The sequence below is a fragment of the Rhinoraja longicauda genome, chromosome 12, assembly GCF_053455715.1.
Source record: "Rhinoraja longicauda isolate Sanriku21f chromosome 12, sRhiLon1.1, whole genome shotgun sequence".
Lineage (NCBI taxonomy): Eukaryota > Metazoa > Chordata > Chondrichthyes > Rajiformes > Arhynchobatidae > Rhinoraja > Rhinoraja longicauda.
Window position 1 is genome coordinate 9,227,595 of NC_135964.1, and position 26,299 is coordinate 9,253,893.

Genomic DNA, 26,299 nt, shown 5'->3' on the forward strand with positions numbered 1-26,299 from the left:
TTATATCCCTTCATTATCATCTCATCCCCAGCCAACAATGGCCCATTGTGGGCTCCACCTTTCCCAAGTCATCGATGCAGGCTCTGTTTTGTTCTGCATTTTCTCAAACCTCTAGATTCCACCTCCCTCTCAGTCCGATGAAGGATCTCAACCCAAAATGTCTATCTCGACCCAAAACCAGCATCTGCACTTTCTTCTTACACACAGAAACTGGCCCTAAGGTCCACAATGTTTGTGCCAAACACGATGCCTAACTGAATTGAATTCTTCTGCCTGTACATGATCCATATCCCTCTATTCCCCGCACTTCCATGTGCCTCTATAAAAGTCTCTTAAACATCACTCTGTGCAAATACACGCCCTCCACAACTCCATGAAACATTCCCCAGCCCTACCTGATAGCTATAATTTTATATACTTCTATCAAGTCTCCCTTCAACTTCTGCCATTCCAGAGAAAATAACCTGTTTATCTAACCTCTCCCTGGAGCTGAAACCCTCTAATCTAGGTAGGATACTGGGGAACCTCCTCTGCACCCTCTTCAAAGCTTCCACATCTTTCATGTGATGGGGCGACCAGAATTGCAAGCAATACTCCAAATGTGGCTTAACCACAAAGTCCTATAGAGTTGCATCATGAGTTCCTTACTCTTATGTTCAAAGCTCTACTTGTTTCACAAAATGCTGGAGTAACTCAGCAGGTCAGGCACCCATTCCTTCTCTCCTGAAATGCTGCCTGACCTGCTGAGTTACTCCAGCATTTTGTGAAATACCTTCGATTTGTACCAGCATCTGCAGTTATTTTCTTACACCAGGTCCACTTGTGTTGCCACCTTCAGTGATCGATGAACTTGCACTCCAAGATCTCTCTGCACATCCACGATGTTAAGGGTCTTGCCATTACTCCAGCATTTTGTGTATATCTCGCTGTATGTTCTGACAGCCTTCTCCACTGTCTGCAACTCCTACAATTTTGGTGTTGCCAGCTAACATACTCACCAACCCCTCTACATTTATGTCTAAATCATTTTGGATATATATATATATATATCACGAACAGGCTGGATATCCCTAATTAGCCCATTCTCTTGCAAATGGGAGTAAATCCTATCTCGAAGAATTGTCTCCAATAGTTTCCCTATCACTGACGGGAGGCTCACCCTGCCTATAGTTCCATGGATTCTCTCTACTTCCTTTCTTAAACAACATAACAACTTTGGCCACTCTCCAGTCCACCGGGACCTAGCCTGTCGGGAGAGAAGAAACAAAGATCGTTGTTCAGGACCTCCCAATCTCGTCTCATGCCTCCCTCAACAACACGGGATAGATCCCATCGGGCCAAGGGGATTTATGCACCTTAATGTTCTTCAAGAGCCCCAGAATCACCCCCTTAACGATCTCAAACTGCCTCAGCATATTTGTATTCTCCACACTGATCTTGCTGTCCTCCAAGTCCTTCTCCTCTGTGAATACAGATGCAAAGTATTCATTTAGTACTTCACCTCCATCCTCTGACTCCAAGCAGATTTCGTCCTTTATCTTTGACTAGTCCTACCTTCTCCCTGGTCACCCTCTTATTTTTACCATTTTAAAAAGCAGGATTTTCCTTAATCCAACTCCCAATGACATATCCTCTGGCCCTTGTAATCACCCAAGAACTCCTTTCCAACTCGCTTTATAACCCTTCATAACCCCCAACTGATACCACCATCTTGAACCTGACATGCACTTCCTTTCTCTTCCTGACCAAGTTTACAACCACCTTGGTCATCCTTACCTTGCTGTCTTTATCCCTCCTGCTTACTGGAACAGCTTTTGGCTGCAAGAGTATGCCAAATAATCTCTGAATACCTGATTTATAGAAAGGTAAGGAAGACAGCCACAGCTCATAAACCAGTGAGCCTCGCTGTTCTTGTACCTTTGGCCATGATGCTTTCAAAGTCAAACAGCCACAAACGTTCAATATCAAAGGATGCAGATTGGGGGTGGCAAAGGAGAAAAAACCTAGGATGGATTTTCACTTTAAATAAGAAATTTCAGAGCAGTTGAAGTCATTTCATCTTAAAGGACTAATGCCCCCTTAAGAGATTTTTAGGATAAAATCTAAAATAGATGTGACATCGTTATATCTATTGAGAAATTGGCAATAACAAACAGAAAATCACATTCAGAATTGACATTTGCAGAGAGATGGAACATTTTAGTTTTAGTTTTTAGAGATACAGACCCACCGAGTTTGCGCTGACCAGTGATCCCTGCACATTAACACTATCCTACACACACTAGGGACAATTTACAATTTACAATTATACTAAGCCAATTAACCTATAAACCTGTACGTCTTTGGAGCGTGGGAGGAAACCAGAGATCCCGGAGAAAACCCACGCAGGACACAGGGCAAATGTACAAACTCCGCAGAGACAAACACCCATAGTCAGGATCGAACCAGGGTCTCTGGCGCTGTTAGGCAGCAGTTCTACCCCTGCATCACTGTGTGTTATTAATACAGAACTACACTCCATAATTATATTACAGTTTTGTTTCTTCGTATCACTAACCAATCTATAAAATCTGCTTTGCGGTCCATGCCAATAGGGCAACGTTTTGTTCAAATAAAAATATATAAATCAATGATGATTAGGGGAATCTGACATATCACTATGTCAACAAGAGGAATTAATTTATTCTGCATGTGCTGTGTTTAACACAATGAAATTGGCAAATTTTAACATTAAAATAATTACTCCCCCTTCCTAATTACACATAACAGTGTTGTGCAGAATTCCTGTCAATGTCAATTATTGTCAACTATTTCAGAGATATTAAACACTACAGTAATTTAACGGACTATAATATTATATATATTATATCAGATCTGAATTGGTTTAGATTTATCATTTCCATAAATCATGGTTCCAATTCCATTTCCTTTCTTCACCTCCACAAACATCATTTTAGGAATAAACACAAAGTGCTGGAGGACCTCAGCGGGTCAGGCAGCATCTGTGGATGGAATGGACAGATGACGTTTCAGGTCAGGACCTTTCTTCTGACTGCAGTCACCTGTCCATTCCCTCCACATAGCTTCCAGCAACTACACTTCCTTTTGGGAATGGTGGTGTTTGCATTTTTCAGTTTTACTTTAAATCCTGAATGATTTTAATCCAATTCGAATTGCAGCTCCAGCACATTTCATACGTCCTTCCAACAATGTTCAACACTTTTTAGGGAAAAATAATTCAAAGTTACATTACAGCAAGCCTGGAAAAGGTTAAATCTTATTCACCAATATTATCGCCTGTTGCCATATATACATGTATTTTTAGACGAAGCACAATAAAAATGCAGTCACTTCCCTCAGTAAAATATAAACCATATGGTCAGTGATGTAAAAATGTTAACAGATGTCAAGAAAGGACTATTTTATGAGAGATTTTACTCTTGTAATATCCAAATTTGCCACTTAATTTTACTGGAAATTTGCTTTTAAGAAACAAGAATAACATTTGTAAAGGACCCAAAGTTTCCATTTTCTCCAAGTGTTGACTGTAGCATAAGATGATCCTCTGTAAAGTGAAGGTTTCAGTTATATCAACTAGTCTTTTCCAATATTCTGTTCTCTTTGAGATTCCTTTTTCCATAGCCTGGACAGGCACAGCGAGCAAGGGAGAAGAAAGGATTCCTTCTTGATCTTTCTGAGACCACTGCAGCATGGAAGTTCAATCCTGTTCATGCAGTTGTTTTTAACTAAATAATTCCAGTGACACCTATTGATAGATAACTGTACTGCATAATGTAAAGTACAACTGTACTGTATTCTAATTGTCGAAAAGTGCTGCCCTCTTCTGTAACAAATTAAATAGAACAGGGTGAACACGTCTTGGTGAAGTTCTATTTTGGCCAATAGTTCATTAAGTAATTATTTCCAAAGAGGCACAAATTTTAATTTTTTACATTCTCACCGATGGTCTTAATGCCATAAAAACGAGCACAAATCAAAAGAACTGGAAACTCTATCCCATTATAAGACTTTCAAAATAACTTCAAATTCCAATTCAGATTCTCTCTCCCCATTTCTTTCCACTCTTCCCCCACATGATTTCCTTCCCTCAGTCCCAATTCTTACTCTCATTCACCACCCCTTCAAACCGCTTCCTCAGAATTATGAGCAGTAACAATGTTCTATGAAAATACAAATCGTGACATGAGAGGGTGAGTGGAGAAGAAAATGGATATGCCAAAAAAATGTATGGATTGACACAATGAAATGAAACATTTTCAAAAATAGCAAGAACCTGGTAAATGTTGGTTCCCAGAAGTCTCTAGAGATGTAGACAGTAAACATACAGGATCACCAAGCAATTAGAAAGGTTACTCCTAAACTGAACAATGCATAAACAAGGAACTGCAGATACTGATTTATTTTAAAAAAAAACAAAGTGCTGGAGTAACTCAGCAGTTCAGGCAGAATCTCTGGAGAACCTGGGTAGGTAATGTTTTGGGTCAGGAACCTTCTTCAGACTGATTGTGGTGTTGGGGTAGGGAGAATACTGGGAGAGGGGTGGGACAGGGCAAAGCCTGGCAAGTGATAGGTGGATACAGGTGAGGGGGGATCTTGATAGGCAGATGGTTGGACAATGGGCCAGAGATGAAAAGACAGGCGTGACATAAAAGGATTGACGGGCTGCGAATTGTGAAGCCAGAGGAAGGCATGTAGGTGGAAGGAAAGGGGGAGGGGAGAAAGTGGGGCATGGGGGGGGGGGGGGGGGGGGGAACAGAAATGGGGAGGGGGTTGGTTAGTTACCCAAAATGGAGAATTCAAAGTTCATACTGTTGGTTGTAAGCTAACCAAGCAGAATTTGAGTTGCTGTTCCTCCAGTTTGCATGTGGCCTAATTCTGGCAATGGAGAAAGCCCAGGTCAGATGGGTCAGTATGGGAATGGGAAGAGAAGTTAAAATGGTAAGCATCTGGGAGATTCCATAGGCCTTGGCGGACCATGTGCAAGTGTTCGACGAAACGGTCACTGAGTTCCACTTGGTCTAGACGATGTTTAGACCAAATTGGGAACACTCGATGGATAGATGTGGTTAGAGGTGGTGCATCTGAGCCTCTGTCTCACCAGGAAAGACTGCGGTGGTCCCTGGATTTGGATGAAGGGGGAGGTATTGGGGCAGTTGTTAAATTTCTTGTGGTTGCAGGAAAAAGCACCTGGGGTGGGGGTGGCTTGGGTGGGAAGGGATGAGTGAACCAAGGAGTTGCGGACGGAGCGGTCTCTGCAGAAGGCAGAAAGGGGTGGGGATGGGAAGATGTGACTGGATGTGGGATCACGTTGGAGGTGACAGATATTTCAAAGGATGATGTGTTGGATGTGGAGATGGTGGGATGAAAGGTGAGCACCAAAGAAGAGACGAGTTCTCCCCTCCGCTTACATCTACATTCCTTCCTCTAACCTCGCAATTCTTCTGTCCCACGCCTTCTTTATATATCTGGCCTATGTCCACTAACTGCCTATCAACCCCCACCCCCCCCCCCCCCCCCGCCCTCCACCACCCCCTGTCTGGCTTTGTCCAGGCCTTCATTTCTTCCTGTTTTCTTTCCCTCCCACACCCCCACAATCAGTCCGAACAAGGGTCTCAACCCAAAACGTCAGCTATCCATCTTCTCCAGAGTGCAGCAAGGAAATGCAGATGCTTGTCAAATCTAAAGATAGACACAAAATGCTGGAGTAACTCAGAGGGACGGGCAACATCTCTGGAGAGAAAGAATGGGTGACATTTCAGATCAAGAGTGCTGCCTGACCTGCTGAGTTACTTGCCAATTTTGTGTCTTCTTCCAAATTTTATTTCCTACTCAAAAAACCACAAAAAAAACCTGCCGATGCTGGAAATCTGAAATAAAAACAAAAATGCTAGAAAAAACTTGTGTCATGCAGCATCACCAAAAAGAGAAACCATTTTGTATAAAAATTTATCTTTCAATACTGTGTTAGGTAGCAGTGCCTACTATTTTCCAGCACTTTCTGATTAATCCAATCAGTGAAGTAGGGTGGAGTAAAGACTGCCCATTGAATTCTACATCTTGAACACAGGTTTCGATACGATAGAACTTTATTTATCGCAGGAGGGAAATTGATCTGCCAACAGTCATAAAACATAAAATACATGAAACGTGAAATTAAAGTGACAAGTGGAAAGGATTGGGGATGTGCAAAGATTCGGTGGGGGGGGGAGTCAATCTACCACACAACAGAAGGGGGAGGTATTGTACAGTTTGATAGCCTGTGGTGTTCTGTGCTGCATCTTGGTGGAACCAGTCTGTTGCTAAAGATGCTCCTCAGGTTGACCAGTGTCATGGAGGGGGTGAGCTGTATTGTCCAAGATGCTCCGCAGTTTGAGGGGCATTCTCCCCTCCAAGACCTCCTCCCATGAATCCAACTATGCCCCCAGGACGGAGCCAGCCTTCCTGATGAGTTTGTTAATCCTATTGCCGTCCGTAGCCTTCACCCTGCTGCCCCAGCACTTGACAGCGAAGAAGATGGCACTAGCTACCACCGATTGGTAGAACATCTGCAGCATCTTACTGCAGACATTGAAGGAGCGGAGCCTTCTGAAAAAGTACAGCTGGCTCTGTCCCTTCTTGTACAGGGCCTCAGCGTTCCTGGACCAGTCCCGTTTACTGTCCAGGTACATTCCAAGGTATTTGAACTCCCTGGTAAACTGCACATCTGGGTTGAATTCAACATGGGAGTCAATGGCTAACATACATTAAGAGAAACATTATAAGGCCAAAATGATCTTTGTTAGTTAATTTCTCCCCCTCCGATATGGATATCCATGTTACATTTTCCTTTTCAAATCCCTTCGCACATGGCCTCAGGTTTGTAACTGAACTATTGTTCTGGTATATTTTTAAATGGTGGAAGACACTTCATTAAACATTTTACATGGATGTCTTTAAGGCCAAATATATCTTTCATAGGCACTTTCATAAGTCTGAGTTTTCTTGAACTGAAGAGCTCCTTCATGTGTCTCAAGGGGCAGATTCTGTGACACAAAATTAGCACTACATAGTGCATCTCCTAGATAGTGTATATGGTCTTATTGTTCCGAAACAGATCATTTGCTATCCGATAAAATTCCATGGGAAACAAAATATAAAATAACTGCGCCAAAACCAAATTTTGTAAGTGAAAAAGGAATAAGAAACAGAAAGCAGACACAAAAGTCTATGCCATGGAGCAACATTGCAAGAAGGAGAAAGCTATAAAAGCATAAACACTTACTTAACTCCTCTCTGTGCTTCTCTGTTTGTTCGAAGTACTGACGCAATTCTTCAGTTATTTCCACATTGCTGACTTCACATTCCAATTCAGTCTCTGAGTCACTTTCCCTTTCAGTATCAGAATTTAAATCAGTTTCATCCTTCAAATGTTCCTCTTCGTTGTCTGAGCTGCATGGGCACTGCTGCCATGTGCTTTGACCAGGATCATCTTGCTGAGCTTGTCTTGGAGAATAGCATGATGAACCATGATGCCGGTCGGTAAAGTGACTTGCTGCAGGTCCTGTGTTACACCGGGGGGAATACTCAAATAACCTGACTGATTTGCGATAAGCCCTTCTATGCTTCTGTAACCATCCCATAGCTTGTTGGTAATGTTGCCAAAATCTAGAGTACACTCTATGGTTGTACCAAACATCTGGTGTTTGTCTCACTCTTGATCCCTGTTTTAAAACAAAAATGATTAATTTCAATTTTTTTCCACTGCAATGTTTCCTTATTTCTAGTCAAGGCACTAGTTTATGCTTCTCTTGCTGTTCCTAAGTGATTAATGTTCAGATATGGGCAGACACTAAGCTCAAGTAATAAATACAGAAAACGCAGGATAAACATAATAGTCACTTTTCTAATATCTGAATTTTTTTCTTTCATTGAGTGCAGCCTATCTCACTACTGCCCTAGCCTGACTTAGGAACCCAAGGGAAAACATTTCACACAGAGGATGGTGGGTATATGGAATGAGCTAGCAGAGAAAATAGTTGAGGCAGGAATAACAATATTTGAAAGACAATTTGAAAGGCACACAGGAGGAGGGATTTGGGCCAAACACGAATAAGTGGGACTTAGATGGGGCATCTTTGTCAGTATGGACGAGTTGGTGCCTAAACTAAAGGCCCGTTTCCAAGCTCTATGACTCACTACAAACTGGTTTTCAAATCTGACCGTAGCAAGATTTGTCTAGAAAGTGGGACTGTTTTAAAGGTGTGATGACAATAGTTCAGGGCATGCATGCTCCTGTTAGACAGAAGGGCAAAGCAGATGGGAGCAAGGAAGCCTACATGAGGAGAGATATTGAGGCTCTGGTCAGGAAATGGAGGCAGGGGACAGGCATAGGCAGCTGAGATCATGTGTATCCCTGGAGGAGTTTCAGAAACTGAGAAGCATACTTAAGAAGGAAATCAGGAGGGCCAAAATCAGGATCTTGGCAGATAACAAAGTTAAATCCCAAGAGATTTTTTTTAAGGACTTTAAGGGTAAGCGGGTGACTGGAGAGAGAATAGCGCCCTTCAGCATGCCTGCGAGATGGCTTCTTAGAGCAGCTTGTGATCGAGCCTACCGGGGAAAAGCCAATTCCGGATTTTGGAATTGTGTAACAAACCAGATTTGATTAGGGGAGTTAAGGTAAAGGAACCCCTGGAGATAAATGACCATAATATGCAGTTTGAGAAGGAGATGATGAAATCTGACGTGTCCGTATTCCTGATGAGTAAAGGTAACTACTGAGGCATGAGGGATGAGCTGGCTAAAGTTGATTGGAAAGCCGCCTTAGCAAGATTGACGGTGGAGCAGCAACAGCTGAAGTTTCTGGGAATAGTTTGGATCATTTCATCCCAAAGAGGAAGAAAGCTTCGAAGGGGATCACGATGCAACCATGGCTGACAAGGAAAGTCAAAGACAGCATAAAACTAAAAGAGAGGGCATTTAATATTGCAACGGTTAGTGAGAAGCGAGAGGATTGGGTAGCTTTTAAAAACCAGAGGGTAACTAAAAAGGCAATACAGGGAGAAAAGTTGAAATATAAAAGTAAGCTAGTCAATAGTTTAGTTTAGAGATACAACGTGGAAGCAGGCCCTTCGGTCCACTGAGTCCACGCCAACCATGATCACCCGTACATTGGTTCTATCCTACACACTGGGGACAGTTTACAGAAGCCAATTAATTTACAAAAACGCATGTCTTTGGAATGTGGGAGGAAGCCCACGCAGTCACAGGGAAAACGTACAAACTCCATACAGACAGCACCCTTAGTCAGGATCAAACCCGGGTTTCTGGCACTGTAAAGCAGCAACTCTACCACTGCGCCACTGTGCCACCCCAATAATATTAAAGAAGGTAGCAAAAGTATCGGGATATATATAGAGTGATATATATACATTAAACTGCTTGATAATGACCCTGGAGAAGTGATAATAGAGAACAGAGAAATGGCAGATGAATACGTTTTTTGCATCAGTCTTCACAGCAGAAGACTCCAGCAACGTAACAGAAATTCAAGCGAGTCAGGGGCCATAAGTTAGTGGAGTTGCTATTACTAAGCAGAAGGTGCTTGGGAAGCTGAAAAGTCCGAACATGGAAGTCACCTGGAACATGGAAGTCACCTGGACTACATCCCAGGGTTCTCAAAGAGGTGGCTTTTGAGGTTGTGGAGGCATTAGTAGTGATCACTAGAGTCAGAAGTGGGCTCAGAGGACAGGAACATTGCAAATGTTACTCCGCTGTTCAAGGAGAGAGTGAAGCAAAAGAGGAGAAACTATAGGCCAATTAGCCTGTAGTGGTTAGTAAGATTTGAGTGCATTATAGAGGATGAGGTTTCCAAGTACTTAGAAGCACATAACAAAATAGACTAGTCAGCTTGGTTTTGTGAAGGGAAGATTTTGCCTGACAAATCTATTGGAATTCTTTGAGGAAGTAAATAGCAGGATAGACAAAGGAGAGTCAATGCTTGTTGTTTATCAGGATTTTCAGAAGGTCTTTGATAAGGTGCCACACTTGATGCTGCTGAAGATGACAGCCCATGGTATTAGAGGGAAGGTACTAGCATGGATAGAAGGTTAGCTGAATGGCAGAAGGCAATGTGTGGGAATAAAGGGGGCGGGCGGGTTTCTGGTTGGCTGCCAGTGACTAGCGGTATTCTCAAGGGTCGGTACTGGGGCTGCTGCTCTTCACGTTGTATATTAAGGGGGCGTGGCTGTGTTCTGCAGCTGCGGCTCACCGGCAGTCTCTCTGTTTTTTTTGTTGTTTTTTTTGTCATTGTCGTTGTTAAATGTACTTTTTGTTTTATTTTTAATTCTGTGTATGTAGGGGGGTGGTGGGGGGGTTGGGGGAAACCTTTTTTCAAATCTCCTCCTCAACGGAGATGCGACCTTTACCGTGTCGTATCTCCGTTCGCGCTACGGCCTAACATCGTGGAGTCGGCGGCCTCCAGCTGGGATCGACCTCAAAGACTCCGGTCGCAGGGCCTGGACTTACCATCTCGGAGGCTTCGGCCGTGGGCCCTGCAGACCGCAACATCGGGAGTTCGCAGGTCCCTGGCTGGTGACCGGCTTTTGGGAGCTCCAGCCGTAGCAACTTCGACCGCCCCGAAGCGTGAGGTATGATCAACCCGCCCGCAGGCCCTTCATCGCCCTGCGTGGCTCGGCCGCAGCACTTTCCATCGCCCGGTGGGGGCTCAGGACTCTCATCGGCCTGCTCGGCTCGGCCCTGGGACTTTCCATCGCCCGGTGGGGGCTCAGGACTTTCATCGGCCTGCTCGGCTCGGCCCTGGGACTTTCCATCGCCCGGTGGGGGCTTCAAAAAGTTGGGAGCCTCGATCACCTCGTGGCACCACGGGAGAAGAACGAGGAGGAGATAAGACTTTGCCTTCCATCACAGTGAGGGTATGCCTAGAGCAATCACTGTGATGGCTGTTTTATGTAAAAAAAATTATCTGTGTGTCTTGTGCTCTTTAATGTCTACTGCCGGACCCTGACATGAGAGGACGCTGGCGTTGAGTATTCGCCGCTTTTCCGTCAGGATAGTTTGTGTTTGTTTCTATGTTAATTGTTTTTGTAAAGCGCTTTGAGCATGTGATAAGGCGCTATATAAAATAAATGGATTATTATTATTATTATATCAATGATTTGATTGTGGGAATGGAAGGCTTTGTGGCCAAGTTTGCAGATGATGTGAAGATAGTTCATAAGTTCTAGGAGCAGAATAAGGCTATTCAGCCCATCAAGACTACTCCGCCATTCAATCCTGGCTGATCTATCCTTCCCTCTCAAACCCATTCTCCTGCCTTCGCTCCATAACCCCTGACATCCTTACAAGAATCTGTCAATCTCCGCTTTAGGACTATTCATTGACTCCACAGCCGTCTGTGGCAATGAATTTCACGGATTCACCACCCTCTGACTAAAGAAATTCCTTCTCATCTCCTTTTCAAAGGTGCGTCCTTTTATTCTGAGACTATGGCCTCTGGTCCTAGACTTCCCCATTCGAGGCAACAATCTCTCCACATTTACTTTATCCAGGCCTTTCACTATTCGGTAAGTTTCAATGAGACGCCCCCCCTCATCCTTCTATTCTCCAGACAGTACAGGCCCAGTGCCTTCAAACGCTCATCATATGTTAACTCAATTATTCCTGGGATAATAATTCTCGTAAACCTCCTCTCGACCCTCTCCAATGCCAGCACACCCCTCCTTAGATATAGGGCCCAAAACTGTTCCAATACTCCAAATGCTGTCTGACCAGTGCTTTATAAAGCCTCAGCATTACACCCCTGTTTTTATGTTGTTGCCGTCTCAAAATAGATGCTGGCATTGTATTCGCCTTCCTTACTCTGGATTCGATTTGCAAATTTACTTTTTGGGAATTCTGAACCAGCACTCCCAAGTCCATTTGCATCTCCAACTTCTGCCAGGAGGTGGACGGGCAGGTAGTGCAGAGAAAGCAGGGACTCTGCAGGACTTGGACAGGTTGGGACTTGGCAAAGATGTGGCAAATGGAATGCCACATTTGGTCAGACCACATGTGGCAAATGGAATGCCACATTTGGTCAGACCACATTTGGACTGTTATGAGCAGTTTTGGGACTTGGAGAAGGTCCAAAGAAGGTTTACGAGAATAATCCCACGGATGATTGGGTTAACGCATGATGGGCATTTGAACGCACTGGGTCTGTACTTACTGGAGTTTAGAAAAATGAAGGGGGGATCTCATTGAAGCTTACCAAACAGTGAAAGGCCTAGATAGAGTGGATGTGGAGAGGATGTTTACACTCATGGAGGAGTTTAGGACCACAGGCCGCAGCCTCAGAATAAATGGACGTATCTTTAGAAAGGAGACGAGGAGGAATTTCTTTAGTCAGAGAATGGTGATCTGTAAAATTCATTGCCACAGACTGCTGTGGAGGCTAATTCATTGGGTATTTTTAAGGTGGAGATTGACAGATTCGTGAGTCGTAAGGATGTTAAGGGTTATGGGGAGAAGGCAGGAGAATGGGGTTGAGAAGGTAGGATAGATCAGCCATGATTGAATGGTGGAGTTGACTCGATGGACAATGGCCTAATTCTGCTCCTATGACATGAACATATGAAGTCAAAGCTGTAAAATTTGACTATATGAATTTCAGCGAGGCATTTGATAAGGTTCTGCAAGGTCGGGTGCCCTGGAAGGTCAGATCGCGTGGGATCCAGAGAGAGCTAGCCAACTTGTTAGAGATTTGGCTTCATGGAAGGAAGTAGACGGTGATAGTGGAAGGTTGTTTTTCGGACTGCAGGGCTGTGACTAGTGGTGTGCCTCAGGGATTGGTGCTGGCCCCAATTGCTATTTGTGGTTTATATCAATGATTTGAACAGGAGTATACAATGTATGATTACTAAGTTTGCTGATGACACTAATGTGGGTGGTATCATAGATAGCAAAGATGGTCAAAAATAACAGAAGAATCTTGATCAGCTGGGCAGGTGAGCTGAGGAATGGTTAATCGCCTTTAATACAGATAAGTGCGAGGTGTTTCATTTTGAGGAGTCAAACCAGGGCAAGACCTTCACAGTAAATGGCAGGGCTCTGGGAGTGTTGTGGAGCAGAGGGATGGAGGAGTGCAGATACATAATTCCCTGAAAAAGGCATCTCAGGTAAATAAGGGGGTCAAGTAGGCTTTTGGTATATTGCCCTTCATCATTTAAGACATTGTATTGAAGTTAGGAAGTTATGTTACAGTTGTACGAGACCTTGGTAAAGCCGTTTTTGGAGTATTGTGTTCAGTTTTGGACAATCAGGCTGTCATTAAGCTGGACAGAGTGCAGAGATTTACCATAACTTTTTATTGCCAGAACTTGAAGGCTTGAGTTGTAGGGAAAGATTAGGCAGGCTAGCTCTTTATTCCTTGGAGCGCAGGGGGGTGAGGAGAGATTTTAGAGGTATATAAAAACATAAAAACATGAGGAGAATAGATAGGGTGAATGCACACTCTATTACCCAGGGTATAGGCATCAAGAACCGGAGGACACAGGTTTAAGATGAGAAGGGCAAGATTTAAAAGGAACCTGATGGGTAATTTTTCACATAGAGAGTAGTTGGTACAGGGAACTAGCTGTCAGAGGAGGTTGCTGAGGCAGGTACAGTAACAACATTTAAAAGACATTTGACCAAATATATGGATATGAATGATTTAGAGCAATATGGGCCAAATACAGGCAGGTGGGACCAGCGTACATGGGGCAACTTGGTCAGCATAGGCAAGTTGGGCTGAAGGGCCTATTTCATTGTTGGATCACTCTACAACTTTATTTAGTTTACAGATACAGCACAGCCTTGATATCGTTAATGTAAACCACAAAAGCAAAGGGCCCAGTACCAATTCCTGAGACACACCACTAGTCACAGACCTCCAGTCCAAAAAACAACCTTTCACCATCACCCTCTGCTTCCTTCCATGAAATCAATTCTCTATCCAGTCAGCTAGCTTTCCCTGGATCCCATGCGGTGTCATGTTCCAGAACAGCCTACCATTCAAATGCCTTACTGAAGACTATATAGACAACGTCTACAACCTTTTTGATGGGGACAACTCAGTTCCACATTGGCCTTTAATTTGTACAAATCTGTAGAATGAGAATAAATAGAAAATATTGCAAACACTCAGGTCAAATAACATCTGTGAAAAAGAGAAGCATGTTCAAGACTCATTAAAATTGGGGAAAAAGAGAAGATTGGGAAAAGTGACAAGTAGAACAAATGGAATACCTCTGGTACAGCCAATTGTGTTAATGTAAATGTTGGATTATGCTTCTTTGTCCATGTTTCGTGTTATTCATATCAAGGTTGTGAATCCTGTTCAAAAGGCCAAGCTATATTACTGGGGAGAATTGAATCAAAATGATGACCAGCAGAATGAATGAGTTCTGTTTCAGAGCAAAGAAGGTGGATGCGGAATTTGAGTGAATCAAGGATTGGGGGTATGACGATACTCTACTGCAATGTGTGTAAGAAAAATAATTTTGCTGTGTCTGCACTTTCCACAAGTGACAATTAGAGCACATTGAATCTTATGCCAACTGTGTGTTTGGGTTCCAGGATAAGAAAATAACTGCAGATGCTGGTACAAATCGAAGGGATTTGTACCCAAGGAATAAATACCTTGGGTTCCAGGATGGTGGGAGGGGAAGAGGTGAAAGAACAGGCACAAGAAGGAACTGCAGATGCTGGTTTACACAGTTAGATGAACACAAAGTGCTGGAGTAACTCAGCGGGACAGGCAGCATCTCAGGAGAGGAGGAGTGGGTGACATTTCGGGTCGAGGCCCTTCTTCAGAGTAGGTGTTACATCTGCTGCAGACAGTTGCATGCCATGGGGCTTGAAGCCACAACTTTCTTACTCAGATGAGGGTACAACCCGCTGAAACAGTTCCACTCTGCGCGCAATCCCGCTGCCTTGCCCTTGGGATGATATTTGGCGAGACTGTAACCGGACAGCCTGCGAATGGAGCTGCCTGGGGACTGGAACCCCGCAACCTCAGTCAGAGTCTGAGGCAGCCGCACCGACATGTCCGCACTCACCGCTGCCTGGCCACAGTGGGGCGAGGGGCCTGGGGCAGTGCGGGACGGGGGGGATACAGCCACCCACTGAGTTTACAGTCGGATGCTCATCTTACGCGCTGTTTTACCTGATAACCAGCACCCGTCGCCATTGGAGATGCCGCGGCCTCACTGCCCCTCGCGCATGCGCAGAGCGCGGGTGACGCGCCTGGTGGAGGGTCACGTGGTGGGTGGCGGCAGGGCGGAGGTCACGTGGTTAGTGGCGCTGGCGGAGGGTCACGTGGTGGGTAACGGCTGCCAGAAGGTCACGTGGTGGGTAACGGCTGGGCGGAGGGCCACGTGGTGGGTGACGGGAGGGTCACGTGGTGGGTGACGGCTGCGTCACGTGGTGGGTAACGGCTGGGCGGAGGGTCACGTGGTGGGTAACGGCTGGGCGGAGGGTCACGTGGTGGGTAACGGCTGGGCGGAGGGTCACGTGGTGGGTAACGGCTGGCGGAGGGTCACATGGTGGGTGACGGCTGGCGGGGGGGTCACGTGGTGGGTAACGGCTGGCGGAGGGTCACGTGATGGGTCACGGCTGCAGGAGGGTCACATGGTGGGTAACGGGAGAGTCATGTGGTGCGTCACGGGAAGGTCACGTGGTGGGTAACGGCTGGCGGAGGGTCACGTGGTGGGTAACGGGAGGGTCACGTGGTGTGTCATGGGAGGGTCACGTGGTGGGTAACGGCTGGGCAGACTGTTCACGTGGTGGGTGACGGCTGGGTCACGTGGTGGGTCACGGCTGGCGGAGATTCACGTGGTGGGTGACGCCTGGAGCAGGGTCACGTGGTGGGTGACGGCTGGGTCACGTGGTGGGTGAGAGCTGGGTCACGTGGTGGGTCACGGCAGGCGGAGAGTCACGTGGTGGGTGACGGCTGGAGGAGGGTCACGTGGTGGGTGACAGCTGGGTCACGTGGTGGGTCACGGCAGGCGGAGAGTCACGTGGTGGGTGACGGCTGGGTCTCGTGGTGGGTGACGGCTGGATCACGTGGTGGGTGGCGGCTGGGTCACGTGGTGGGTGACGGCTGGGTCACGGCTGGCGGAGGGTCACGTGGTGGGTGACGGCTGGGCGGAGGGTTCACGTGGTGGGTGACGGCTGGCAGAGGTGGCGCCGCTCGGTGACCATCTTGGTGAAGAGCCTTGTCCAAGTTCATGGTTAGTCAAAGTTATCTTCATGGTTGTGGGTTTAAAATCAACAGGGACTATGAGAAATGCAAGTGAAAAAACAGCTGTAAAGTCTGTTTCAGTTACAGGATGGTGGGAGGGGAGGAGTTGAAAGAACAGGTGGCCGAAGGAGGGAACTGCAGATGCTGGTTTACACCGAAGATAGACACAAAATGCTGGAGTAACTCAGCGGGACTGGCAGCATCTCTGGAGAGAAGGAATGGGTGACGTTTCGTGACAAGTCCTTTCTTCAGACTGAGTTAGGGGAAAGAGAATAGGTGATATTTCGGCTCGAAGCCACTAAGAGTCAGGGGAGGGGGAGACTGGAGATATGGAAGGGTAAAGTGTGAAAGCAACAGATCAAAGCAGCCGGTGATTAAGGAAATGTAGAATGGTTCATTGTTGGCTGAGGAGAAGGTGACAACGAGGCACACAAACAACAAAACTAACCAGGAGGACAGTGAAACTAGTCGGAGAACTAGGGTGGGGGAGGGATGGAGAAAGGAAAACCACGGGTTTCTTGAAATTAGAGGAGTCTATATTCATACCGCTGGGTTGTAAGCTGCCCAAGCGAAATATGAGGTCCTGTTCCTCCAATTTGCATTGGACCTCAATCTGACAGTGGAGGAAGCCCAGGACAGAAAGGTCAGTGCTGGAATGGGAGGGGGGGTTAAAGTGTTTAGCAACTGTGACATTGCTTAGGTCTAGGTAGACTGAGCCTCTCCTCTCTCGAAGTTAATGGTTAATCAGTGGGCAAAGTTATCTGATAATTGGTTGTGGGTTTAAAATTAACAATGCAAGGCGGCACAATACCCATGGACTTCGTCAACTTCACCACCAATTTTCATCCTGCACTCAAATTTACTTGGACCATCTCCGACACCTCCCTCCCCTTTCTTGATCTCAGTCTCCATCACAGGAAATAGACTATCGACTGACGTCTATTACAAACCCACGGACTCCCATGACTATCTCGACTACACTTCTTCCCACCCTGCTTCCTGCAAAGACTCTAACCCCTACTCCCAATTCCTCTGTCTACACCGCATCTGCGCCCAAGATAAGGTGTTCCATACTAGAATATCCGAGATGTCCTTATTCTTTAGGGAACGGGGGTCCCCTCTCCCATCATAGATGAGGCCCTCACTCGTGTCTCCTCGATACCCCGCAGCTCCGCCCTTGCTCCCCCTCCCCCTAGTTGCAACAGAGACAGTGTCCCCCTAGTTCTTAACTCCCACCCCATCAGCCGTTCCACACAACAGATAATCCTCCAAAATCTCCACCACCTCCCACGGGATCCCACCACTAGCCACATTTTCCCATCCCCACCCCTTTCCGCCTTCCGCAGAGTTGATCGCTATTTGATCGCTATCCCTCCGTACCCTGTATATCCATATGCCTATCTAACAGTCTTTTAAATGACACCATTTTTTTTGCCTCCACCACCACCACTGGCAACACATTCCAACCATTCACTGTGTACAAAAAAACATGCCCCACCCCTGTGTTCCTTTGTTCCTCTCACCTGAAAGCCATGCCCTTGGGTCCTTGACATTGCCACCCTTGACATTTCCACCCTGGGGGGGAAAAAAATGGCATTCTTCTATAAGTTCCCATTCCCCCCTGCCCTCAGCTTTCAGTTATGGAAATACTTAGCAGATCATTCAGCATTTGTGTTTGTGACCTTCCATTCAAACAGGTCTGTTTTCCTTTGCACAGATTCTCTCTGAACTACTCAGCGCTTCCATTTTGTTTTTGTTTTTATAGTAGGGAATGTGATATCAGGTGAAGGAACATTCCTGCTTTAAATGAATAGGAATACATTCTGGAAAAGTGGGTGTTCAATGAAAACTGCAGCCCCCTAGTCCTTATCTTTCACCCCATCAGCCGTCGCATACAGCACATAATCCTCTGACATTTCCGCCACCTCCAACGGGATCCCACCACTGACCACATCTTCCCATCTCCACCCCTTTCCGCCTTCCGCAGAGTTTGTTCCCTCCGCAACTCCCTGGTCAACTCATCCCTTCCCACCCAAACCACCCCCTCCCCCGGTACCTTCCCCTGCAACCGCAGAAGATGCAACACCTGTCGCTATTTCTCCTCCTTCGACCCTGTCCAGGGACCCCGACAGTCCTTTCAGTTTAGGCAGAGTTTCACTTGCACCTCCTCCAACCTCATCTACTGTATCCGTTGTTCAAGATGTGGACTCACACATCGGCGAGACCAAACACAGACTGGGTCTCCTCTATTGTCAGAGTGAGGCTAAACGCAAATTGGAGGAACACCATCTCATATTTCGCTTGGGCAGCTTGCACCCCAGTGGTATTAATTTTGATTTCTCCAGCTTCAGGTAGCCCTGACATTCCCTCTCTCTTTATCCCTCTACCACCCAAGTCACACTAGCTTCTCATTTTCACCCAACAAACTGCTAACAATAGCCTGTTTCCTTTAACATTATTACATTTTTGCATATCTTTCATTCATTGTTCTTTATCTCTCTACATCATTTATATCTCTCGTTTCCCTTATCCCTAACCAATCTGAAGAAGGGTATCGATACGAAGCGTCACCCATTCCTTCTGTCCAGAGATGCTGCCTGTCCCGCTGAGTTACTCCAGCTTTTTGTGTCTATCTTCAGTTTAAACTAGCATCTGCAGTTCCTTCCTACACATGTCTATGGCTTCGGTATCCACAACTTTTTTGGTTACTTTTTCAAAAAACTCAATCAGACATGTAAGACACGATCTCCCATGTTCAAAACCACGTTGACTATCCCTAATCAGCCCCTGTCCTAATGCATATATACACGTATATCATCCGTCAGAATCCTCTCAAGTAACTTGCCTACCAAAGATGTTAGACTCAGCAGTCTCTAGTTACGAGTCTTTTCCTTGCAGCCCTCTTTACCTTCCTTCCAAACTGCCGGCGCCTCACCCATATCTAATGATTATTCATATATCTCAGCGAGGGCTCCTGCAATTTCTTCTCTAACTTCCCAGAGTGACCTTGGATATATCTGATCTGGCCCAAGGGGTTTATCTACCTTTATGCGCCTTAGGACGTCCAGCATCTCCACGACTGTAATATGGACTGTCTATAAGACATCTCCCTGAACTGTCCTACGTTCTCCAGTCTTCATGTCTTTCTCCATAGTTAAAACAAAGATTTTGCCTTGCTTTTGGCTTGACGATGAATTTATATTTAGGAAAATGCACCCATTCATAGGAAGGCAATATTGCTACAAAATCTGACATGACTGAGAAATAATAGATTCTGCTATCAGACAAGAATGAGAAATAAGGCAATTTAGTCTACACATTGTTACAGCATGGAATGAGGCCATTTGGCCTGCTGAACATGCCGATTATCGATCACCTGTTCACACACCAGTTCTATCTTATCCCATTTTTGCATCCACTCCCTCCATATTAAGAGCAATTTTACAGCAGCCAATTAGCCTAAAACCCGCCCGTCTTTAAAAGTGGGAGCAAAACTGGAGGAAGCCCACGCACCCACAGGAAGAATGTGCAAAGTCGACATAGAGAGCACCCATGGTCATGGTTGAACCCAGGTCCCTGGCCACTCTGCCATTTTAAGGATGTTGCTTTTCATGCCAATGAATTATTCTTGAAATCTAATTACCGTCAGGCAGGCAAATCAGCATTGGACTGATTTATTCACAAAATTCTGGAGTAACTCAGCAGGTCAGGCAGCATCTCGGGAGAGAAGGAATGGGTGACGTTTCGGGTTGAGACCCTTCTTCAGACTGATGTCGGGGGTGGGACAAAGGAAGGATATAGGTGGAGACAGGAAGATAGAGGGAGATCTGGGCAGGAGGAGGGGAAGGGAGGGACAGAGGAGCTATCTGAAGTTGGACTGAGGTGCCTCTGCTGAGAATTAAGCTTTCCATATAAAAGCTTCCTTGCAAAGATGGTAATAGTGTGGAACCTGAATAAAAGGTAAGTTTTGAATTTTAGCTCGAACGTGAACTGCTGGTTAATTATTGTTGAGGCTGGATTTGTAATTTCATTTGTGGTTGCTGTAGTGCCCATTAGCTGTTTTATCAGGCAGATGTTATAGAATACATGGACAGAGAATGAATGCTCTTCTAGTAGATTGTGCTAGATAGGCCAAAGCTACATACACTCTAGTATTACATTTCCTGTCATCGCCTTACAGTAGAGAGGATGGGGAAGATATATTTGAGGATTTTGCTTGGACTGACTGGGATTGTTTCCTTTGGAACGTTGGAGCTAAGAGCAGACCTAATTCAGGTGAATAAAACCGTGATGGACCTAAGTAGTGTAAATAAGAAGGACCTATTTTCCTTAGCAGAGGATTAAAAAATCAAGAGGCATATTTTCTCAGTAACAGTTAGAATGATTAATAAACTTAGGTTTAAGTTTATTATTGTCATGTGTACTGAGGTTTGTTTTGCACGCTATCCAATCACACAGATAATACTATACATAAATACATTCAAATTAAACTCAAGTACAATAGATAGAGCATTAAAGGGGGAAATACAGAGTGCTGAATATAGTTCTCAGCATTGTAGCGCATCAGTTCCATGGACAAAGTCCAATGTCCACAATGTGTTTGTAAGAGTCATTGCAAATATGCTGAATTTCCTCAGTCTCCAAATGAAGTAGAGATAGGAAGTAGAGTGTCTTCTTGGCCATCGCATTAACGTGGTTGGACCACCACAGATCATTGGTAATATTAACGCCAAGGAACCTGAAGCTCTCAACCATTACCACTTCAACACCATTGATGCTGATTTGCGGTTCTTTGATTTTTCAAACACATTTAAGTACTTGGATGTGCACTTGAATAACAATAACTTTCATGGCTGCCAACTTGGCGCTGGAAGATTGCAATTGGATTAGTTTGGCGCTTTTTTGACTGAAGCAGACATAAAAGGCTGAATGGCTTCCAGTGTCGCAAATTTTCTAGATGAGAATTTCCACTTGCCATATTATTTTAACTCCTGAAAGTTGTTTTTCTTTGTTCCTCAACTTATTTTTGATAATCTTCATCTAAGTTTCCCTATCGGAAGCTATATTGGGTGTTTCATTGTAATGAATACTACAGATAAATAGAAGTTGAAAAAGGATGGTTGGAGGTATGCAGTGGCCCAGCAGTAGAGTGGCTGCTTTACAGCGCCAGAGACCTTAGTTCGATCCGGACTAGGGATCGTCTTTGCACGTCTTTGTCATGTGGAGCTTGCACGTTCTCCCTGTGACAGCGTGGGTTTCCTCCAGGTGCTCCGGTTTCCTCCCACATCCCAAAGACGTGCAGGCAACACTAATGCTCAGAATTTACTTGTGTACTCAGACTTTGTTTTAACATATTTAAAATATAACATTTGAATAATCAGGGCGGCACGGTGGAGCAGCGGTAGAGTTGCTGCCTTACAGCGCTTGCAGCGCCCGAGACCCGGGTTCAATCCCGACTCCGGTGCTGTCTGTACGGAGTTTGTACGTTCTCCCCGTGCCCGTGTTTGTTTTCTCTGAGATCTTTGGTTTGCTCCCACACTCCAAAGACGTGCAGGTATATAGGTTAATTGGCTTGGTGTATGTGTAAATTAAACTAAACTAAACTAAACAGGTGTGCTTGTATGTGCATGATTTCCCTTCATTCCCCTTGCTACCTATGGATTCCTTGATCTCTCAAGTGAATATCTTCAACAATGAGCATTAGCGCTATCAGGGGCAGAAAGTTATTTGAATGAACATATTTTTTCTTGTTTGAATCCTAAATGCTCACTCCTCCTGATAATAATATGTTTGGCATTCTAGTCTTCTTAATCAAAATATCTGACAAATATTTGGATGCTTTGCTAAATTAGTTAAACTCGAACCTGATCTATTTCTGATTTTCCAGTATGTAATCTGTGCCTGACTTGAAATCTAAAGGGAAGTTCAGAAGCCATTTGAGATGGTGTTGCGATTTCAGTAGATGGCAATGTTGGACAGAAGTGTTGAAATGCCAGTACCTTTCTATGCATTGTTTATCAGGAAAATCAGTGCTGTAAAGTGATCAAAATACAGGAGGCAAAAGACAAATCAATTGTCTAAAAAGTTCATGCAATATTGCAATTTATATTTATATTAAATTTATCTTTGAAACAGTTCATTTCCATGGAATTGTGTAATTTACTAGCATGATTCCTTTTCTCCAGAGATGCTGCCTGCCCCACTGAGTTACTCCAGCTTTTTGTGTCTATCTTCGGATTAAAGCAGCATATGCAATTCCTTCCTAAGCATGATTTGTTTAACAGAGAGAAAGCAAAGAGTGTGAATAAACTGCTTGCGTATCACACAGATCGGTGTTTAGGACACAGCTAAGCATTATCGACACCAGCAATTTGGCTGTGGGGACCAAATATAATATTTCCATGTTTGCGAACAGTACTAAATTAGTTGGGATTATGAAGACGCAGGAAGTACAGAAATTTCAAGGGTATATCGGCCAACTTAAATGAGTGGGCACAGAAAATGGCATAGAGTTAGAGGATCAGCCAGTGACTGGTGAAGCGTGTTCGAAAGGCTAGGTGAGGTCCCGCGATTAATTCACATGATGTTTTCACTCAAGAAGTGAGCATTGGAATTTAAAATTGCCCATTTTTAGTAGGGCACACTGAACAGATACCTGATATACAGTTACATACTTAGCCACCAACCTTATTGTGCTTAATAATTCTGGGGTACAGGGGGCTCTCCACCCCTCCTGGGGCCTCACGCTGGCCACAAACAATTTCCAAGCCTTTAATTTGGTGATAGTTTGTCCGATTGCATGTCCTATTTCCAGTTCCAGTATACCAAATGAAGAAGGGTCTGAAGAAGGGGCTCAACCTGAAACATCACCCATTCCTTCTCTCCAGTCTGTCTGTCTGTCCCGTTGAATTACTCCAGCTTTTTGTGTCTATCTCCAGTATACCAAAATGTTGGTTTAACCAAGCCATTTCCAATCACAGACATTTGCTTTTAGTTGCTAGCATCAAAACCTCATGAGAATATTTCCAGCCAGAAACCTTCACTTCCGAATATTTGTTTCCATTGAAGTAAAACATTTTGCACCTGCTCAGCATTGGCAACTGAAGATGAATTTCCTTCCTTTTATTTCCGAGCTTTAATTTCCAGTATAAAGCAGGATTTATCATGAAGGAATCTCTGAGTGCATCTCTAACAAACAGGTTTTCAAGTTGATGTAGCCCCTGCCTCCCTCACTTTGCTGAAGCTACTTTGCATGAGCTCACTGATCCCGGGATCGTCCATGTGGTGGGAGCACTGTGCCAAAGGAAAACATTGAGATGGGGAGTCCCAGTCTTTGTTATAGAAAGGAATTTGCTTGGAAATTTCCAGCTGCAGCCGCACACATCTCCGCAGCGCCGGAGACCCGGGTTCGATCCCGACTACGGGTGCCGTCTGTGCGGAGTTTGGCCGTTCTCCCTGTGACCTGCGTGGGTTTTCTCCGAGATCTTCGGTTTCATCCCACGCTCCAGGGACGTGCGGGTTTGTAGGTTAATTGACTTGGTGTATGTGTGAATTGTCCCCGGTGTGTTAATGTGCGGGGATCACTGGTCGGCGCGGTCTCGGTGGGCCGAGGGGCCTGTTTCCGCGCTGTATCTCTAAACTGAAAAAGTCCCGGCTTACCTATGCACATTTAATGGCAGTCAGCATCCCTAACTTCCCATTCTATTTCCTTGCACTAAAGACCTGGATCTATCTCTGCAACAAAAAAAATCCCTGCTTAAAAGAAATGATTGTGGTTGGTGGGCAGCATATGATAGGGGTAAGATCGTGCAAAAGAACTATTAACTTGCTGATGTTTTGTTTCTAAAGGATTGATTCAGTTTGAATGTTTTGCTTCTGACTCCCATCTATATACTAAAACTCTCGTTTGTTTGTGTGTTTGTTGCTGAACTACTGCCGAAACGGTACACGATAGCGTGACAATTTTAGGCCCACCTTACTCACCGTCGTCCCTTTGGTGCTTATGGAAGAAGTTTCATTGAAATCGGTGTTATATTTTAAAGGTTATTCACATTTTAAAGTTTAAATCTATCTCCGGGGGACGGAGGGAGGGGGTGGAGGGGGAGGGGGAGGAGGAAGGGGAGGAGGGAGGAGGGGGGAGAGGAGGGGTGAGAGGGGGAGGGAGGGAGGGGGGGAGGAGAGGGTGCTGCACCAATGCAGGAGAGGTCTGGGCCCAACGGGTCCACTTGGTCTAGTCTCACTTAATATTGCAGCATTCCAGCTGGCATGTTGCATTTTACCTTTCACTATTCTTATAAATAAAGGTGGACAAACGATCTTTCCTTTGACGATTCTTCGGGAAGAAGGTACAGGAGCCCGAAAACTGTAACATCCAGGTCCAGGAACGGCTTCCCTACAGCCCTCAGGCTATTAAACACTACCACCTCCAATAAGCTCTGAACTACATAGACTTGGGGGCATTGGTTTTGTCTTTGTGCTGCTGCAAGTAAGAACTTCATTGTTCTATCTGGGACATATGACAATAAATCACTCTTGACTGCATCTGTACATTGAAAGTAAAATATCGGTGTTTTACATCACTGACAGCATTGGAAATGTTGGTTCCAAAGACAAGCTTTAACTGGCATTATAGAGTAGAGAGATTTTATAATATCTTCTAGCCAAGATTTCTTGAATCGTTGTTGTTTTTCACAGCCTCTTTAACTGCAAAGGCATCAAATTGAGCATATGGCTAAAATCTGTTTCAGGAACTTGCAGCCAGCAATTTAGCAACTGTAGATAAATCTGATCAGACACATTTTCACCTAAAAAATATGTCCTATACCTGCTGTAAAACAGTTCTCCATATCAGAACTTTATTATCAACTTTCGAAACAAAAACTGCAGGAGCTGGAAGTCGGAAACAACATAAATGTCGGAAAAACCTAAAAGACTCCCAACTGGATAATATTCTGCTATTCTTTCTTACATTGCATCACATTTCCCAAATCTTCTGCATATATCCTCTCAGAAATAAAAAGTATTTAATGTATGCAAATGTTATCTCTTTGTACTGATTTTTGCCATTTTATTTAATTGTTATCTGCAATTGGTATCTCCATCACAAAACGTTTATTGGTGCTACTTGTTAATTGTGGATGGCTGATGCTTTGGCATATGGTTTGTTGGAAGATTCATTTGTTTTAACTTTGGGTTGTTTTCCATTTTAAAGGGCATGTGGGGATTGTGGAAAACACTTGATGCTTGTCATTTTAGAAATCAATATTTCAATCTGAAGTTTTGCTCATGGGATCAGCAAATATATCTCCAATGAAATATTTTAAAGATTTCTGAAGAAGGGTCATGACCCAAAACGTCCCCCATCCCTACTCTCCAGAGATGCTGCCTGTCCCGCTGAGTTACTCCAGCATTTTGTGTCTCTCTTCGGTTTAAACCAGCATCTGCAGTTCCTTCCTACACAAATCTTTTTAACTGTTTGACTTCAAGTTCCTCTTCAATTTCCTCAAGGAGCGAAAGAAGATTGTGTGAGAAGAAATGTGACATTTTAGTGACGAGTATTTATTTATTTTGTTCAAAAGAGGGCAAGTGATGGTGGTAATGCATGTTCGTAGCTTTGTATTGGTTCCTGTTGTAACTGCCTCCTACTCTGTCCAACCTGAAAATGCCAATTAACATTTAGATACAAGGACCTGCAGAGGCCGGTTTACCAAAAATGCCCCAAAGTGTTGGGGTAACTCAGTGGATCAGACAGGATATCATGGATAAGCAACGTTTCGGGTTGGGACCCTTCTTAAGTCTGATGGTAGTAGGGAGGAGACTATTTGAAGAGAGGTGGGAAAAGTGATAGGTGGATACAGGTGAAAGGGGATTTTCAATGGCAGATGGTAGGACAAAGGGTTAGAAATGAAAAGACAAAAAGTGTGGGGTAAGAATATAACGACAAAAGAGGTGTGAAATGTGAAGACAGAAGAAGGAAAATGGGTGGAAAGGGACAGGGGGAAGTGGAAAGGAAAT

At 44.7% G+C, this 26,299-nt stretch overlaps 1 protein-coding gene across 2 annotated transcripts in view; it reads right to left on the reverse strand.

The window, feature by feature from the left end:
- gemin8 (gem (nuclear organelle) associated protein 8) overlaps window positions 1-15,305 on the reverse strand; it is a 28,845-nt gene extending 13,540 nt beyond the window's left edge. Inside the window, exons 1-2 of one of the 2 annotated variants that reach the window (XM_078408642.1) lie at window positions 15,209-15,305; window positions 7,283-7,721 (exon numbers count right to left, since the gene is read on the reverse strand). In XM_078408642.1, coding sequence (XP_078264768.1) covers window positions 7,283-7,721; window positions 15,209-15,232 — 463 coding nt within the window. In that variant the 5' untranslated portion in view covers window positions 15,233-15,305. Of the gene's footprint in view, window positions 1-7,282; window positions 7,722-10,527; window positions 11,019-15,208 lie in introns of those variants that run through there. The other variant, XM_078408641.1, reaches the window with a different exon arrangement.
- Between the last annotated feature and the right edge of the window lie 10,994 nt (window positions 15,306-26,299).